We start from the raw sequence: 20,857 nt of genomic DNA on the forward strand, positions 1-20,857 counted from the left end.
AACACAGTGAGAGATTGATCTGTTTAGACCCCTGGAATCTCACCAAAGCCTCTCAACAGGTCTCCTAAAAAAATTGTAAAAAACCATAAATTTTTTAAAATAAATAAATGAATAAAATATCAAAAATTAAAAATCACTAACCCCATCCTCTGCCAAACTGACCTTGTCCATTGCCTTGCTGGCACCATCCATTGCCCTACTGACCATGTCCACTGCATTACTTACAAAGTCCACTGCCATATTGACACCATGCACTGCTCTACTGTCACTATTCACAGTCCTACTGACAACAGTGGTGGATCTACCAGATCCGCAGCAGAACATATAAAAAGGATCCACTGTGGGACTAGCGGGGCCCTTCTCTCTGGTCCCAGGATCAGAGAGAAGGGCCCCGGCTGGGGGGCCCTGCATGGTTTCTTGCACTGGTGCCCTGAAGGTTCTAGTTAGGGTCGGTTCACACATGGGCAACACGACTTTGTACCGCGACTTCAACGCGGCTTCAGCGCGACTTTGGCACGACTTCGGCAAATTACGAGGCGACTTCAAGTCGCCTCCATGACGGGCGACTTTGCTGGCAGCCCCCCCCCCCATACCAGGCCGCATGCCCTCAACATGGGGGTTGCTTTGGGGCATGGGGGGCGCAGTGTGCGCCCCCCCCAAAGCACCTTGTCCCCATGTTGATGAGGACAAGGGCCTCTTCCCGACAACCCTGGCCGTTGGTTGTCGGGGTCTGCGGGCGGGGGGCTTATCGGAATATGGGAGCCCCCTTTAATAAGGGGGCCCCCAGATCCCGGCCCCCCACCCTATGTGAATGAGTATGGGGTACATGGTACCCCTACCCATTCACCTAGGGAAAAAAAGCGTCAATAAAACAAACAGTACACAGGTTTTTAAAATAATTTATTAGGCAGCTCCGGGATCTTCTTCCGACTTCGGGGGTCCTCTTCCGACTTCGGGGGTCTCTCCGCCGTCTCCTCCCGGTGTCCGCATCTTCTGCCGGCTCCTCCGCTATCTTCTGCAGCTCAATTGCTAGCGGTGGTCCGGACTTCTGCCTTCTTCTTTTCTTCCAGAGATGTTGACACGACGCTCTCTCCAGCTGGAATGGTCTCTGAACGCTCCGCAACGGACTTATATAGGCGGTGACCCCGCCCCCTTATGAGGTCACTGTCCCAGGGCATGCTGGGGCTGTGCCATCATAAGGGGGCGTGGTCATCACCCGGTGACCACGCCTCCTAAAACGTCACAGACCCAGCATGCCCAGGGACTGTGACGGCATAAGGGGGCGGGGTCACCACCTATATAAGTCCCTTGCAGAGCGCACAGAAACCATTCTGGCTGGGGAGAGTGTCGTGTCAACATCTCTGGAAGAGAAGAGGGAAGAAGATGATCCAGAGGTCCGGACCACCGCTGGCAAAAGAGCGCCAGAAGATAGCGGTGGAGCCGGCAGAAGATGCGGACACCGGGAGAAGACGCCGGAGAGACCCCCAAAGTCGGAAGAAGATCCCGGAGCTGCCTAATAAATTATTTTAAATACCTGTGTACTGTGTTTTTTATTGACGCTTTTTTCCCTAGGTGAATGGGTAGGGGTACCATGTACCCCATACCTATTCACATAGGGTGGGGGGCCGGGATCTGGGGGCCCCCTTATTAAAGGGGGCTCCCAGATTCCGATAAGCCTCCCGCCCGCAGACCCCGACAACCAACGGCCAGGGTTGTCGGGAAGAGGCCCTTGTCCTCATCAACATGGGGACAAGGTGCTTTGGGGTGGGGGGGGCCGCAGCGCGCCCCCCTCCCCCAAGGCACCAAACCCCCCATGTTGAGGGCATGCGGCCTGGTACGGTTCAGGAGGGGGGGCGCTCGCTCGTCCCCACCCCCATTCCTGTCCGGCCGGGCTGCGTGCTCGGATAAGGGTCTGGTATGGATTGGGGGGGACCCCCCACGCCGTTTTTTCGGCGTAGGGGGTTCTCCTCAAGGTCCATACCAGACCCAGGGGCCTGGTATGCCCCTGGAGGGGGAACCCATGCCGGATTTTTATTTAAAATTTGGCGCGGAGTTCCCCTCATCTGAGCACAAGCCGCATGCCGAAGTCGGATCATGCGAGACGGCGATCCGACTTTGATCCGACTTCAATGATAGTCAATAGGCTGAAGTCGGATCAAAGTCGGATCAAAGTAGTACAGGGAGTACGCTCTGAAGTCGGAGCGACTTCAGTAGTGTCTATTAAGACGCTAGCGTTAACTCCCATTAAAACTATTTCTGGAGCGACTTGGGGCGACTTGAGGGCGTACAAGTCGGATCCCAAGTCGCCCCAGTGTGAACCGAGCCTTACGCCTTACTTCTTATTTGTTTTGGTTTATTTTAAAACTGTGTTAGTTTCAAGTTTTGTCTTTCTGTAATCAGCGCTTGTATTGTGATCTCACAGTTACTGCTTTTACCCATTAGAAGCTTGCCTTTGTGTCAGCAGACTAGCTTCCATGTTTTGTATACAGTATATACTGTACATTAAAAAAAATCCCTATCTCTCTTACAACCAATTTAAAGTTTTAAATTTTATAAAATTCAAACCGTGAAACTACAACAGATGATGTAATTGCACAGTAGAATGTCAGATCTCTTCAGTATCAAATCTGTTAACAATTCAGTGTTTGCTGGAAGTCAAATCTCACTGAATACAGCCTCTATGAGTTTTCTTTGTATTGTTTTGAATGGTCTAAATGTGGGTATGTCAATTGTAAATGGGCTGAATTAAGGGGAATAGATCTCTAAGGCGACACATGCTTAGTTACGGCCACACCTAATTAATTTCTAAAAAAGGTAATTTACTTTTGTAATAAACTTTCTTGTATTAGTTGCAACTTCTAACAATCTATCCAAGAGAAAGTGGCCATAACAGATTTTCTAAAGCATTTAGTGGCAACATTATTAAAGGAAGCATAGCTTTTGTCACCTTGTCAACTGGAGGATTGGGTGCTGCTTAGCAGATGTGCGAAGACTGTATGCAGCCTGAAAAAAACACCAATCTGATGGCCTGGCTGCCTACCCTGTAAAGAACAGAGGGAAAATAAATACAAATATTGCAGTTGATTTAGTAAAGGCAAATCAGCTTTTTAATTTGGCTCGTAAAAATTTACGTTTCAAAAAATGCCCAATCGCATGCAAGGAAAAAAAAAATCTTTGCTTGGACATAATTGGATGATGGAAGTAAACAGAGCTTCACCTCATTCATCAAGCTAAGACAAATTCCCTGGCAAAGTGAAATATCCTCTTCAAAATTTACAGCCTATTTGCCTTTAGTTTGCGTTTTACTTAAACATTTGTTGGAGACTAAGAGAGGAGCATAGGCCATCAAGTGGGAGCTAGAGGTGAGTAACACACCCATTAGCGTCTTTGAATTGTTGCCAACTATGAATGTACAGTATGAGTAGGATTTAATTATAGGTGACTGAATAATAAACTAAATAATTAAAGTATAAATCATGTATTTTATATAAATGTATTTATATGGCTGTTTATTTCCAATTAACAGAACAGCTGGATACAAGACAAGATTTGTCAAAATTCCCAATGGGCATATGTGGGTGGAAGGTGACCACCATGGGCACAGCTTTGACAGTAATGCTTTTGGACCAGTGAGTACTTTCTATATGGTTATATGCTTATTTCATTTTCTATTCTCTATTTATATCCTTTCTTTCACAGAAATAATTGCAGCATTTCTAAAAGGCAATATGTCTTCTATATTAGTTCACATAATATTTCATGAACAAGACCCGTTTCATCAGGGAGACATTTTTCTAGTCCAAAATGTCCTGCCATTTTACTGAATTAACTTGTTCTCAAAGAATAAGCCATTGTATTTAGTTGAACTCTGATGAATAATAATTAAAGGTTCATATTTGCCATTATGCAGAATGACATTCAATTCTTTCAGACTATTTCTTTGAGAGGAAAATGTATTTCATTTTCCAATCATTTGTCTCTTTGGTGTTTATACCAAGCATCAGCTCTGAGCTGAGTGGATATAAAATAAAATGTGTTTACATCTTTTAGCTTTAGTGGTTGTGTTACTATTGTGCCATACCCAGGAGCAATATTCCAATTTTAAATCCACTTTTTGGTTGATGCTTTGTTTGGTGTTTTCCTTAAGGTTTTTCTCTTCATAGCAGCTTGTTTTAATTTCTTTGAAATATCATAATACTTGTTTCACTGCTTACTAGCAAGGCTTGGAGGTATAATGCTCAGTTTATTTTTATTCCAGGGCTGTTAAGAATGATTACTTATTCACATTGTGGAACTGTATGTACTTATCTAAAATAGACAGACATCAGACAGGATTTATTACTTTATAATATCAAATCGCTGAATGTTTGCACTATATCCATGTTAGTTTAGAATTTATATTGATATTTACACTGCAGTCTTTCAGAATATGTTACTCCTTTTAGTTTATGGCTGTATTGTTTTTGAGATACTGAATGCAATGTTTCATAAAAAGGGTCTTCTAACATGTTTCAAATGTGCATTTGCATTATTGTGTTGAAAATGTTGTTCTATCAAGCCTAATTTCTTTTCTGGTAGGGTAGGTATAACACATTTTGTTAAGTCACAGAAAAGACAGAGAATCACGAGAGCCACCGACTAAGTGTAGTAAATTTATTGAAAATAAAGAGTAAATAAACAAATATACACTCATAAGAGATTTATTCTAAACAACACTTAAATACCAGGCCAGTAGATGGAAGCCTCCCCTCAGCCAAGGGGAGGAACTCCACACAAAAAAAAGTGAGAGGTCAACCCAAAAATCCACTCCAGACCCTTATCTAAGTATACAGGCTGGCAGGCCAGGAAAGTGGGGGGGCTCCCCCCTTCCTGAACCATACCAGACCACATGCCCTCAACATGAGCGGGTACCTTGCCAGGGGGAACCCCCCTGGCAGAGCACCTTTTTCCCAGGTTGATGAGGACAAAGGCCTCTTCCCCACGACTCTGTCATGGTGGTTGTGAGGGTCCATGAGTTGTGGACTAGATACCCTAGTTGTGATAACCCAGATAACCCCCCCATGTAAATAAATAAATGCTATGTAGTATCCGTGCTCAGTCATTAAAAAACTGAAAGTGTAAACAAAGTTCTTTAATTAAAAGTCCCACAATGTAAATACGTCAATCATGTAATCCAGTGATTTAGATCCATGTCAATCATGATGCCTACTGAACCCCCACCAACGCATGTTCCAGTCTCTTCACTCCTGCTGAATGACCTGTTCAGCTGATATAAACAGAGAGGCGGGGTCTCCTGGGTGATGCCATTGACCATATATGGTCAATGACATCTTTGATATCTCTTAATGGTTATGAAAAAATATGGTCAGTGTATCAATATGTTATGATGTGACTGGGATCCAGCACATGGTCACATTTACGGAATCGGCAGATTTTGGTATTCACTTTAACTTTGGGCTACATTAGTACAGTGTGCTGGAATAGGTAATAACCATAGTTTTTGCCAAAGCAAAAGTTTAAAGAAGGGCTATTGCCTACTAATTCTGAATCATGTTCATTAATTTCCTAAAACATATCCGCTTTTGTCATGTAAAATATTTTGATTTCAGGATTATTTTTGAAACAATGTATTCATGACATAAAGCCAAAGGCACAGCTGATATGCATACTGCTTTTGGCAATGGCAAAGCAAAACCATTCTGTTCTAATTTGAATCCAGATGGTTGTTCTTCCTTTTTACCAATACAATTAATTCTTTCCCTCTTATTTCCAGAACGCCTAGAATAACATAAGTTCTTGTACTTGCCATTGTGACTAGACAATAGAAACATATGGTTATCTTATAAAGGTGCTAATGGATTCTAATATATTGGTATTTTCTTTAAAAGATAGCTCATGCTCCATTGTACTTTTACATAGATCTGGTTTTTATTGTTTGTTGTTGCAATTGTAACTTTAATACAAGTTGGTGCAGAAAATATCACACTGACCATCCCAGCACAATATTTAACACAATCTTGTACTGAAGAAGATGTGTCCAAAGGATCTCTCTGCTATATTTGATCTGTGCTTTCTGCAAAACTCATGTTGCTGCTTGATTGTTTCTTCAAGAATTATCAGTCCACCAGTCATCAGAGAGGCAGTTGTGATATGAGGGGGAAAAGCCCTGTCCCTACCAAGATGACCACCTCTACACAGAGACACAGTGCAGAACAAAGCATTTTAATTCAGTAATGGGGAAAATATTAGCACCATGGAACCTACAGGCAATACTGGTGATTAGTCCTGTACCCTTCTCAGATTTTTTTCCTTGTGCACAGGGGCCACAGTTCTTTAATGCCCTTGACCATTAACATTTGCAAGCTACCTCTTGCCTATCACTGTGAGCGCAACACATGGATTGTACAGTAAATAATGGCTAGCAATTATATACCTACGGCTGTATTTGGATAAAATTATGCAATATGGACATTTAAATGATGATGTTCTTTTGTGGGCTCCACCCAGTGTGATTGTTTAGTAAAAGCTACTACAAGAATGTGTTATTGGAAGGTCACTTCAAACGTACTTTTCAAGTGCCACCAAACAAGAGAATGCAAGCCTTATGACTCCTCTTAACAAAATCATAGTTCTCTTGCTAATTTACCCACTAAAGTGGAAAGAAGAGTAAAATAGAATATGGAAAATTTATATTATCACAAATAATACTTTGGAGATGTAAAGCTGGCACCTCCTACCATGCTGCTCTAAGCCACAGTGGTAAATACAGCCTCTAAACTTAATTTATTTTAGAATATCTCAGATTAAATCTGAAGTTTCATCTGCCCATTTGCTGCTTTTCCTGGTACCTTCCTCCCCTATCAACATGCTTATGATAAAAAAAAAACAAAAAAAACTTTTAGTTTTAATTTCATACCTTATTTTAGACCCAGTTGTATCACTGATCTAATGCAGGCAGATCTTGTCTAGTGGGAGGGGCCATCAGGGTGCAGTACATACATAGTTTTCTGAAAATATCACATCACCATTCTGCAGTAGTCCTCTCAAGAGCCCTAAGCCCTGATGCAAGCAGTGGACTGGCTCCTGGGGAGATTTATCCAAATATCAGTATGCTTGGATCAGCTGATGCCTCTCAAATGATTAGGAGTTTCTAAGCACACAAAATTTACATGCAGAACACCCTAGGTAACACCCACATGTGTTATTGAGTCTCCATAATTGAAAGAATTGAAATCTAATGAATTGAAAGGGTGGTCCATGGACAGTTTGGTTGGGCAGGAAAGGGCTAGATATTGCTGGAAACCCTACATGCAGGAAATAAAGCAGGTTCTATATGACTTGCTATATATTCTAATGCACACTTTTGAGAAGCCCACAGTGACTTGACAAAGGGGCCGTGGCCCAAAACACGCTGTCATAATGACTGATGATGTAACATCCTGTTTATGCTTCAGCTTCCAGTCTACCCATGCTCCTGTTCCGGCTATCAGTGGTTCTTCTGGTGGTTCTTCTGGGAGTTTATGACATTACTTCCAGTGCACCAATTCTGGTGATGTGCTTCAGGACAGACCCGACTATTGAGCCGCGCTCCACAGCCGAGTCTAATACTGCAATGTCCCCATATGATTCCTAGTGTGGTCACTGGCACTCCTTCAGCTGCTGAATTTATATTAACAATTTCACTGACACAGGACACCAGACTTGCAGAGATATAAGCATGTACTGATCTGTTGGCATTCACCAAGCCTTGTGTTTCTGATTATGTGTGACACTATCTATGATCTCCATTACACACAAGCTGGCACTTAGGATGATGGATTGAATTGGTCTTTTTATAATTTTAATGAACTTGTACTCTTTGCAGTACTATTGGAAAATATGAATTATTTTTATTATGTGAGAATCTGCAGAGATTGGATTGCTTGATGTCTGCCCCTGAGCATTTCTGTTGGTTTGGACGAAAGTTCAATACACTATTAGATTTTCTGCAGATTTTTGTCTTCAGATTTACCAAAACCGTGTAGTGCAAGGGCCTGCCTGATTGCATATAAATTGAAGCTCTTAAGGTTTAATCTCATATTATATGGTTTTGTTAAATCTGAAGACAAAAATCTGCAAAAAATATAATAGTGTGCATGGGGCTTTAGGCCGGCCAAAGACGGAGCAAACCTTTGGTTGCAGGGAAGAAAATCACTTGATTCTCCTATCAATAGAGACAGTGTTGACAGGGGAATCCCTCCCATGGAGCCATTGTATTCTCCTGGCAGGGGGACGAAGGGGGTTCTCCGGTCCTCCCGGGAAAACATAGAGATTGCTAGTGACTATAACAGCCGCTAGCAATAATTGCATGTAAAATCCAGCAGGATGGTTGTATCCAAGTTAATTAATCAATCAATCAACTTGGGTACATTCAGCCTGCCTATACAGAGTTAGAATAGGAAGCAAGAACCGGCTGAGATTTGAACTGTCTATGGCTGGCTTAAGACTTTCACTTCCACCACTCCGGGTGGTCCCATATGTGGCAGCTGAGGACAGCACTTAATGTGGACTTTATAATAAGGTTGATAGTACTTAGTTATTTACAAATGAAATAAATAGATTTTTTTGCGCTTTTTCAATGTGAAATGTGTAAATATATGTTAATATATATGTGTAAAAATATTCACTAACAAAGCAAACAAAAAAAAAGTTTTAATTGTTTATCGTTTATAAAATAGACGTGAACAAAAAAAACAAAACAGGAAAATAATTAAATGGAGGAGAATAGGGAGTTAATTAAGGCTGATTAGAGTAAATTAGGGGTTTATAAGGGGTTAAACAGAGGAACATTTGTTCATAACTTTGATATGCAGATAAAGAAACAGAAAGATTCAAAAAGAAACAATGTTTCATTTTATTTTAGTGTTTCAGGGCTGAGCAATGTTAATAAACATTGCCGTCTGCTTTTTTTTGACAGCTCCAATTATCCGACTTCTTTAACACTTCAGCTGTCAACAGGGGAGACCCATTGACAGCTCAAAGAACCAAGGCTGGAAGTATCGGTTTCAGGTGTTGTGCATTTGCACGAGTACCGATACTTGTGCAAATACTCGGTAATGGCACGATACTAGTATCGGTGCAACCCTACTTGCTATTTATAATGCCTGAATACTTTGTGTTATGGTTATCATCCAGTTCATAAAGACCTTGTTCACAATTCTTTTGGTCATTAATGCATGTTAGCAGTGCGCTAATGTATGTTGTTTTATGTGTTAACGTGCCTTGTATTAAGGCAACCCATTCATTATGAATGGACTACTAACGCGTGGCATTTTTCTATAAAGCAGACACGATCCTAATATTTAGTCTTTTTACCAAGCACTTGGATGTAGTACTAGGAAAATGTATGTCTTAGTTTTACAGTACTCATCAAGTAATAGGTATTTTTACAAATAAAAGTTGTAAGAAAGAGATAGCTTTATTGATTATTAAAGAAAAGAGAAAAGGTGCTGACTGCTGAAGTTATGAACAGGATAGCAAAACTGTACAGAAAAACAGTGGTCTACACAAACTCAAATGCACTTATAGACAGAATTCACTGATTAAATTACTTAGTGTTGTAAAAAAAGTAATATATTCTTCTACCCACACAATGAAATATTACTTGGAGGGAGAATCTTAATTTCATTGTACAGAAGTTAGAGACTCCATTCATATTTAAACTACAGAAGTCTACATAAATGTTTCTCTGAATTACAGGTAATTTTGTTAACTTGCAAATGAGAGTTACTGATTTTTTTCCATAGCTTGCATCAAAATCACTAAAAAAATATTGGCATGGCCACAAGTGCCATGCATTGTGCATTCTGTTGTTATTTACCTCATATTTACTTTTTATATTAGCACCATTGATTTACACAACACTTTACATACAGTATATTATATACTCACATCAGTCCCCACCCTCAAGGAGCTTACAGTCTAAGGGCCCCTAAATCCTATTCATACATACACATGTTAGGGCAAATTTAGACAGGAGCCAATTAACCTACCAGCATGTCTTTGGGGTGTGTGGGGGAGACAGGAGTACCCAAAGGAAACCCACGCAGGCACAAGGAGAACATGCAAACTCTGTGCAGGTACTGCCGTGGCATAAATGGACCTAAAACAAGGTGGTCATAGTGCAGTAACTTTTATTTAGACCATAGAACATAGGTGCTCCATCCTTGGCCCTCAAGCTGTCACTGAACTACAAGTCCCACCATGCCTCTGCCTTTGGGAGTCATGCTTGTAACTTTTCAGACTTGCAATGCCTCATGGAACTTGTAGTTCTGTAACAGCTGGAGTGCCACAGGTTAGGTGCCCATGCCATAGAACATAGGTAAAAGCAATAGCATATATGTTTACTTTTTAAGTGCCTATATCTGGCACTGAAATGTCACCTTGTACATGCACTGGAGATCATTGCTGCTTTGCACACTACTGGAGCCGGCGTGTGCTCTAAAGACAAGATATTGCAAAATTGGAAGTGACATACCCAAACCGGAAGTTGCAACCAGAGGACCGCCCCTATGCATTTTGTGTCAATTACATCATCAGGAAGCTTCTTGATGATGTCCATTATGATATGAGTCGTATCGGTATGGAGAGTGCTGAGAGAAACATCTGTGTTTAACCCTTTGAAAACTAGGCTTATGGTGGACTGGGAACCAGAAACTTGACTACTGATATTAAAGTCTAATTGACCTTTACTTTGCAAAGAGATCATATACATCTGGTGAGTGTATGATTTGTCTCTGAGACCTCTTTCACACTGAGGCATTTTTCAGGTGCTTTTGGGCTAAAAATAGCAACTGCTGGGCTCTATTAACCCTTTCTTCGGCCACTAGCGGGGGTTAAAAGTGCCCTGCTAGCAGCTGAAAAGCGCCGCTAAAACAACAATAAAGAGCTGCTAAAACTAGCAGTGCTTTACCACTAACAGGGCCCGTTGTCAGTGTAAAAGAGGTCTCACAGGGTGACAGTATTGTGTTTATTGTGGAAGATTAGAAGAGCACGTCAAGTCTGATAAGACGCACTTAAAGTTACTGGACACACTATTTAGACTTTGTTTTATTGCACTGGTATGTGGGACTTTTTCATTTATTTTTTCTCAGCATATTGGGACTTTGTAGAACTACTTGCACATTATAGGTATTTTACCTACGTTGCATAATATAGAGTGTGCTTCACTTTGTTTCATTTAAAGGGGTAGTAAACCGCTGGGTGATTGTTTTTTAGTTTTGTTTTTTGACCTGCAAGGTAAAACGATAATGTGCTAGCATGCATTGCATACTAGCACATTATGTGAAACTTACCTGAAAAGGAAACCTTCCAGCGATGCGCTGTCACTGCTGGAGGTTGCTTCTAGCTTTGCCCATCTTTCTTCTGGGTCCACAGACCTTGGTTGTGTGACTGGCCGGTGCCACGATGACCTCACTCCCACGCATGCGTGGGGGAGCTGCCGTTTACAGGACAGGTGACATATCGCCTCTTCACCACCTGTTAAATACCTCTGAAAAGCAATCTGACAATGAATTGCTTTGTAGAGGAATGGCAGTCAATAATGCACTATTATGAACAAGCTTTAAAAAAGCAGTTCCAATAGTACCGGATTAGGGCTAGTTAAAAGTAATGTACATACATACATATGCACACACACACACACAGCTTTCTTTTGGTGGTATTTGATCACCTTTATGCCCCGTACACACGGTCGGATTTTCCGACGGAAAATGTGTGATAGGACCTTGTTGTCGGAAATTCCGACCGTGTGTAGGCTCCATCACACATTTTCCATCGGATTTTCCGACACACAAAGTTTGAGAGCAGGATATAAAATTTTCCGACAACAAAATCCGTTGTCGGAAATTCAGATCGTGTGTACACAAATCCGATGGACAAAGTGCCACGCATGCTCAGAATAATTAAAGAGATGAAAGCTATTGGCCACTGCCCCGTTTATAGTCCCGACATACGTGTTTTATGTCACCCCGTTTAGAACGATCGGATTTTCCCGACAACTTTGTGTGACCGTGTGTATGCAAGACAAGTTTGAGCCAACATCCGTCGGAAAAAATCCTAGGATTTTGTTGTCGGAATGTCCGAACAAAGTCCGACCGTGTGTACGGGGCATTACAGTTTTTATTTTTTGCGCTATAAACAAAAAAAGAGCAACAATTTTGGAAAAAACAAACAATATTTTTTACTTTTTGCTATAAAACACATCCAAAAAAAAAAAAATTAAAAATAGAATTTCTTCATCAATTTAGGCCATCATGTATTCTGCTACGTATTTTTGGTAAAAATAAAAAAAAAATAGCGTCTACAAACTATGGGATATTTTTATGGCAATTTTATTTATTTAATTTTTTTACTGATATTGGCAGCTATCAGTGGTGATTAGTGGGACTGCAACATTGCGGCAGACAAATCAGACACTTAACTGACACTTTGACATTTTTTTTGGGAGCCAGTGACATTACTACAGTGATCAGTGCTAAAAATATGCACTGTTACTGTACTAATGACACTGGCAGGAATGACACTGGCAGGGAAAGGGTTAACACCAGAGGCGATCAAAGGGTTAAGTGTGTCCCTAGGAGGTGCTTACTAACTGTGTAGGGGATCGACTGACTGGGTGAACAGAGATGCGTGTTCCTGCTTAGCAGGAGCAGAACTGTGTCCTCCCCTGTCAGAATGGCGATCTGCCTTATTTACATAGGCAGAATGGTGATCTGCCTTTCTGGGAAATGATCGCATGTAGCCGGTGGACATCGGGTCCGCTCGACCTGCTGATTGGCTCCCCCTCTGTCCAATAGGCGCGCGGTATCTATTGAACGAAATGATGTACAGGTATGTGATTTCACACAATAGAGCTGTCCTCCTGCAGGATGCGGTGGGCAGTATGCGGTGGGCGGTCTTTCAGAAAATGCAGTACTGTACCTGCATTCGCACTGCCAGGTATTGCACTGACAGGTGCTGCACTGTAGGGGGAACTGGAGAGCTCAGGATTGAGGATGATGTCTCCACCTTCTCCCCCCTCTGATCTGAATGGCTTTCTCAACCAGAATGCTGCAGCACCCCTGACGGTCTCAGGCAGCACCCCGATTGAAAAAAGTCTGCACTAGGCTGACAACCTAACCTCCATTAACTGTACGTCTATTAGTTGGCCCGGATGAGTACTTTTTATTGACCCTTCATTATAACAATTCTACATACTTGATGATGAATACACGATGTAGAGAAATATTGGTTTAGAACAGATTCACACCATTGCGTTATTTTAAATGGCACCTGATCAGAACAACACAGAACAAAGCACAGGCATTTAAGTGCACCACACGGAACATCTGTGCATTTTGGTGTACTGCCTTGAGAACAAGGTACACAAAAAAAACCCCGTTATGGTGGGTTGACAACACATTCAAAATGAATGGGCTACCTTAAAGTAGTATTAAACCCAAAACCAAAAATTTTTATATGTAGCACTGACAACCTTTGTTTCTAGCTCTATGTGTATTATACAGTACATAGGTTGTGTTAGTGCCATCTTGTGGACAATTGAGAAAGTACAATACGTTTACGTTTCATGATCAAGTGAAATGAAATGGAAGTGATTTATTGTTTACTTCGCAACTTTAACTCTGACCCACCCACAATGCTCCTGGACAAGGTAAGAACTGAACTGCATTGTGAGAGGCTATAAAAGGAGCGGCCATCTTAAGTCTCTTGTTCCTGGGACGCGTGGCCTGTCAGCAGAACCCTGTGGGTGTGTGTGTCCTACAGGGTTGCGGCCTACTTTGCGAAGGAACGGAGCAGCTGCAAGGATCTTGCCATCACATCACAGCGTGCTGGAGCAGCCGTAGTGATCATTCCGGCGACCCGTGGGGAGATAACCGAGGAACCGAGATAACCTGGTCGTTTGTGAATGGAATAGTGTGACAGTGTGGTGGTGTCTCGATACGGACTGAGAACTGCTGAAACAGAGACATCCATCTGCCCGGATCTCGTGTGGTGAGAGGGTTAACACCCAGAAGTTTGTTTAACTATTACATACACAGTTAGAACTGTTGCAGAGTGTTGCTGGGACTGATAGTCCCACGGAACAAGTGAAGTTGTAGAACTTTACACCTGAATAGACTTCAGTATTCAAGAACAGATGCTAGATGCTGGTTTCTTCATATAAGAACACTTAGTCAATCTGTTGGATTACAATTGTTTTAGTGTGATACATTACACTGCGCAACACCCAGGAGGAACCCTTTGCGGATTACAATTATAAAAGCTAGCGAAGACTGAAGATGTCTGGACTGCCTTTTCATTGCAGGGTCCTGCATTTAGTTACAAAGGATAGTGACTTTAAGGTCTAGAGCAGGGGGAGCTCCGGGTATATTTGTATATAATTAGAGATATTTGTGTCTGTTACTGATTGTCACAACTATTCCTTATACTGTCACACTATGTTGGTGTGATAGTATAGTCATTGTAATAATTCTTTATATAAATATATTATTTACTCAAAGAAAGAAGTATTTTTGGTTATTACTAAAGTTTGTGTGCAGTGTTGTCATTTCTCCTGCAGGTGGAGCTACCAGCACCCAGGTAGATGTAACTATAACTGTAAGTGTATGTTGTGGGTTAAAGTTGATATTCATATAATTACAACACTGCACTACATTTGTGTCAAGGGGATTGAACAATTTAAGAAGGGTGAAGAGCATAGAGGACAGGCCCGCTTAAACTAGCAGCTCCATCGAGAGTTATTGCTACATATATATTTCAGTGTACCCATTATTAGATGTGGTGGCTGCATTCGTTTTCCTTTTTTTTTGTCTTTTTTTTCTCTGTTTTCACGTGGTGATCTAGCCAGTAACAAACCTCCTGTATTAGAGTGCTACCACTCTGGATGAATGAGTACATAGGGACAGCGGCATTGTCAGTCTGGGAGAAGGGAAGTGTTATGTGTACTAGCAGATTTAAATACACTAACACATTAAAGCCAAACTCCAGCTCACACTTTTTAAGCAGTTACAGCAAACAGTTTTTTTTTCATTTTGGGATAAAGGTTTCAACATAAATAAAAGCTGATCATTGTAAGAATTCATGCCAGTGTTAAATGGTTTGTCTCTCATCTCGGTAACTGATACATTCTGCTGGAGAGATTCTTCTTATGAAAAACACCATACTTACTGGCTGGATCACCAGGTGTTAATAGAAAGCCTAAAAAGGAAAATAAATGCAGCCATCACATTTAAGAATTGGTAAACTGTGATATAATAAATGTTTGTTTTTGTGTTTAATAATGCTTTAATGCAACCTATGTTTAGACATAGTAACAATGTGAATCCCACTTTTTTTGTTTTTTCTTTCATTTCCATTTTGACTCATTTACCACAATAACCAAGCACATTTGTCTTCACATTTAAAAATGATTTAATTGGCCAGCAGTTAACACACACATATCTATAGATATATATATATATAGATCTATATATCTATCTAATATAATATACACACTAGAGCAGTGAACCACTCATTCATTTAGCCCTGTAATTGACCAGTAGTGACCCTGTAGGATATCTGCGTGAGCCTTAATTTTTTTTTTTTTTTTTTTTAATGCTGTATATAGTTAATGTTTCTAGGCAACATTCTGGCATCCAGTGAATGAATTATCATAAATTAGCTATACTAAGAAAAGTAAGTTTAAGGTGTGAATGAACATGTTATGTGTAAAGAGAAACTGTTAAGAACTGTCACACGTGGCACTTCATTATAAATTTGGGGCAAGACGTGATGTGAAACTTTAATGACACTTGATTTGTATTACACGTTCATTATTTTAAAATGTAATTTAAAGTGGTTGTAAACCTCTGGCATGAAATATGAACAAAACTGTTCTTCTGAAAACGCTGGTTGCCTGGCTGTAATACTGATACTTGGCTTCAACACTATTGGGTTGAGTTACTAAAACTGGAGAGTGCAAAATCTGGTGAAGCTGTGCATGGTAGCCAATCAGCTTCTAACTTCAGCTTGTTTAATTAACCCTTTCACTGCCAAGTCCGTACGCCGTACGGACCTACAGAAGTACCTGCAGGTGGCCACATCAGTACGGCGTACGGACCTAATTTCTCCCTCTCCTGTAAGCTTAAGGTCACTTCAATGACCGTAAGCTTATATCAGATTCTGCTGAATAATTCTATAACTCTGATCAGCGGATTACAACCCGCTGATCAGAGTTATTAACCCCTAATGTGACCGCCCCCCCCAACCCATGGCGCCGCTTCCCCTGCCTTTCAAACCCCGCCGCACCCTTCCATCTAAACCTGCCCCCCTACTCTCCTCTCCTATCCCCTTCTTCAGTCCCTTACTCTGTCTCAAAAAAAGAGATATGGGGTCTATTTAGACCTTTGATATCTCACCAAAGACCCCCCCCCAAAAAAAAAATAAAATAACTGTAATAAAAATGTAAAGCAAAACAAAAAAAACCCAAAAACATAGTAAGACCACTCAGGTCCGCCTGCATTCACCCCTCCATGGTGACGGTCCCTCCCCCGCACTCACCCCTCTACGGATATCTCAGCTTCTCCTCCCGGCCAACCCGATCCATCCTGATTGGCCAGGAGGAGAAGCTGGAAGATGATAGCGAATATGAATTCACTATTGTCACAAGTGAGTGGGTTTGGAGTGCAATGCTCTGCACCCCGAGCTCAACCTTTTTCAAGCCAATTAGAGCATCAGGCTCTAATCATGTGGCTTGAAAAAAAGACCCAGTGCCCCTAACTGACCGGCCGCTCCTGCTAAGACCCCTTTCACACAAAGTGGACTCTGTCAAGCATATCCGCCTGCTCAGCAGGGGATCTGTCTGCTGATCCCCGCTGAGCAGGTGTTTGACAGGTCCATGTTCACTCCGCTGATTCAGAGTGAACACGGACACAGCTCTCTATTCTCTGTGGGATGGTCGGATGGAAATGGACCACCGGTCCATTTCTATTGGATGCAGGGGCGGATCCAGAGCCTAGTCTCGGGAGGGGCACTGCCAGAAAATACGTTTTTTTGGGGTAAATTTATCGGGGAAATGGCTGGTGTTGGCGCTTCAATCATCATGGCACCATGGTTGTTATGGTGTCAGGATGATTGAAGCGCATTATTACTATAATTACATTGTTATAAACAATGAAATGGTTCAACTCACCATAATGCAGAATCAGTGGGAGCCCCGAGCGTGTCACTTGCCACTGTCACCTGCCACACATTGCGGATTGTCACTTGCCACGTCGCCTGTCACCAGATGCAGATTGTCACTTGCCACGTTGCCTGTCACCAGAAGCAGATTGTCACTTGCCACGTCACCTGTCACCAGATGCAGATTGTCACTTGCCACGTCACCTGTCACCAGATGCAGATTGTCACTTTCCACGTCCCTTGCCACACGTTGCAGATTGTCGCTTGCCACGTCACTTGCCATGTCCCATGCCACACGTTGCAGATTGTCACTTGCCACGTCACTTGCCACGTCCCATGCCACACGTTGCGGATTGTCACTTGCCACGTCGCCTGTCACCAGATGCAGATTGTCACTTGCCACGTCACTTGCCACACATGGCAGAATTTCACTTACCACGTCCCATGCCACACGTTGCGGATTGTCACTTGCCTGCTATAATTGTCTCTGTCTTGCTGTGTCCCAGTGTCAGGCAGCAGATTACCAGTCAAGCAGCAGAGATGTGATATAATCTCTCTGCTGCCACGGCTGCCTGCACACTGCACAGCGAGAGTGGAACTGCAGGTGATGCAGGGCGGGCGCCGGGCGGTGAGAGATGATGTCATCTCTCTGCTCCCCCGCCCACCGTATCCCTGATTGGCCGGCAGCCCACTCCCAGTCAAACACTGTCACGAGCCGCACAGCTGTTCACCTGTCTGTCGCTGTCTCTCAGCAATGGAGCCGCCCGTGTTCTCAGCCGCGGAGCTGCTGTCCGCCGGCTCTCTCACCCGGGCGATGCCTACCGGCCCACTCACTCACCCGAATTCTTGGAGGGGGCAATTGCCCCGTTGCCCCCCCCTGGATCCGCCCCTGATTGGATGCCATCTGATCCGATCCGCTAGATGGATGGGGAATGGAATCCCCATCCCTCTGTTTTTAGCGGACTGGATCAGATGCAGACGGGTGTAAACGAACACATGTTCATTTACATCAGTCTATCCATAGAGAACAATGGGTGGTCCAATTGAGCCTGCCTGAAAAATAGACAGGCAGGCCCCATCAGTGTGCTTGTGTGAAAGGGGCCTAAGGCCTGGTTTACACAGGGCATACACACACCATACCTTTACAGGGACGCACAGGTGTTCCGTGCATCTTTGTGCAGGCAGTCTCATTGATGCAATTTGGGATGTAGCAACTGCACGAACAGAGCCACTGCTCGCAATTTTACATCCATGTAGGTCCGCATGCATGTCCCTGCGCTCACACTGTCTGCATTCAGGGTCATGTACCCACACCCACACGGATCTCAGATTGGGAACAGCAGCTATGCCTGTGCAGCCATTTCATCCCAATTGACCTAAATGGGACTACCTGTACGGGGATGCACGGAACACCTGTGCATTCCTGCGTGGGTAAACATGGCCCTCCATGGCCATACACTTTTAGTATGCCACATGTGAACGATGCTTTAGTAGTAATTTAACAGTAATTTTGTAAGTTATGCTGTGTTTATGTGCAAAATTAATGATTTTAGTGTATTTTTAGTGAAAATAAAGATATGATGAACATTTGTGCAATTATTGCGGAGCCCAAAAAATCAATAGCACTTTTTTTTATTCTACAGGTCATGTGATTTTAGAAAATGTCTAGTTTGAGGGGTCTTTTCAAATTCTGAAAGCTGTAAGTGAAAAATGAAAACCTCCCAGATTTTTTGAGAAATTTTTGGGTACGATCGATTTTCAACATTTTACAAAAAGGCTGAATTTAAAATTTACAAATATTTGTTATTTATTAACTCCATACAGGTTAAGCTTTTATATTTAGTAGGGATTTAGCAGGAGTTTTGTAAAATTAGCTGTGTTTTTATCTGCTAATTATGGTTTTAGTGTATTTTTTGCGAATATATTGGTTTGATAACCATTTGCACAAATACCGTGGAGTCTAAAAAATCAGTAGCACCTTCTTTTTATTCTAGAGGTCATATTCTTTCAGAAAAAATATGGTTTTGGGGGTCTTTTACAAATTATGAAAGCTGTAAGGGAAAAATGAAAACCTTCAGATCTTTTGAGAAATTATATTTACACTTTTGCGTCTGTTCAATTTTCACCATTTCGCAAAAAGGCTCAATTTAAAAGTTACAAATATTTGTTATTTATTAAATCAATAGTTTTTAGCTTTTATATTTAGTAGGAATTTTGTAAAAATGTGTTGTGTTTTCATCTGATAATAATGGTTTTAGTGTATTTTTTGCAAATATATTGGTTTAATAAACATTTGTGCAAATACCACGTGGATCTAAAAAATCAGTAGCACCTTGATGTTTCCATCAGCTGTCAGGTGCTGCCGCCGCCATTATTGGGAAGGGATTCTGGCTGTGAAGCCGCTACTGCGCATGCACTGCGCTTGCTTACTGGCCGGGCACCAGGGGAAGGGGGGCCAAACTTCTGATATACCTCACCTCGGTGAGGTCCGACGTAAATGGGGACAGGGTACCTGCCAAAAACAGGTACCCACTCCCCCTGAAATCTGCCAAATGTGGCACCGGACAGGGGAGGAATCAGATAAGCAGAAGATCCACTCATGGGTGGAACTCTGCTTTGAGCTTTGACAAAAAAAAGTGGAAGCTGATTGGTTTCCATGCACAGCTGCACCAGTTTTAGTAAATCGACCCGTTCGAGTCACTGAACTGGAATCAGAGATCTAAAATGTTAAAGGCTTTTTTGGATGCACATTGTTTCATTGTGTTTGTGTGTAAAGGACAGGTCAAATGAAAGTCATTAGGTTCCAATGAATTTTAATAGTGTATCATAGATAATGATTCCAAAGCTGAGTTTGACCAAGTGTGTGTATTTGAATGCATCAGGATGTGTTTTTGCAGCAAAGGAGTTAATATGAAGATTTTTGCTGCAGTTTTGGTGTGAAGGCATGCATTTAAGCAGCATTGTATTCAAAGGCAGTGTTTGACTGTAATGCCCATCTACACAAATGCATTAAGTGGTAGTAAACTGCTAAAAAAAAAAAAAAACACCTGTAAGACAATGTCATAATGCGCTAGTATGCATGCTTTGTAAAACCTGAGGAGAAGAATGTATTTTAGTACATTTGCCTTCTCCAAATCATTTATAACCATTCCATTTGTAATCAACATATGAGCCCATCATTGCAAGATATAATAAGGCAGATAAATTACGTAGGCAATATAACTACATTAATACCTAAGTAAAACTAGTTTGAAATCGTACAATGTAGAGCACTCCTGAACCCTACACTCAGTATCAAGTGCACCCCTGAACTCTTCCCCCTGTATGTAGCACATCCCTGAACTCTGTTCTCTTTTAAACATTTAAACAGAACTAATGTTCTCTTTAAACATGTTTCAATATTTAAACACCCTTTCCCCATTTTAATGAGCCAAGATCTATTCTACAATGCCGAAAACATGATAGCCCAAATGCAATGGCCTCTGATGTATTTAAAGTTCTTTTTTCCATGGCATTCTTCCATTTACAACATATTCGTGGCTACATTTTCTTTTATTGTTACAAGTTAAGACTTGCAGAATAATTTAAATTGCTGACAAATTTACACTTTTAATCATCTCTATCTCTAACAAGCAAGTTATTAAAATATATCTGTTGT

The 20,857-nt window shown here is 41.8% G+C and overlaps 1 protein-coding gene across 4 annotated transcripts in view; it reads left to right on the top strand.

The window, feature by feature from the left end:
* Positions 1-20,857, top strand: part of IMMP2L (inner mitochondrial membrane peptidase subunit 2) — a 1,808,057-nt gene that overhangs the window by 1,406,735 nt on the left and 380,465 nt on the right. For all 4 annotated transcript variants that reach the window (XM_073619898.1, XM_073619901.1, XM_073619902.1 and 1 more), the window contains one exon: positions 3,527-3,629. In XM_073619898.1, coding sequence (XP_073475999.1) covers positions 3,527-3,629 — 103 coding nt within the window. The remainder of the gene's footprint in view (positions 1-3,526; positions 3,630-20,857) is intronic.

This window comes from Aquarana catesbeiana, linkage group LG03 (assembly GCF_042186555.1).
Source record: "Aquarana catesbeiana isolate 2022-GZ linkage group LG03, ASM4218655v1, whole genome shotgun sequence".
Taxonomy (NCBI): Eukaryota; Metazoa; Chordata; class Amphibia; order Anura; family Ranidae; genus Aquarana; species Aquarana catesbeiana.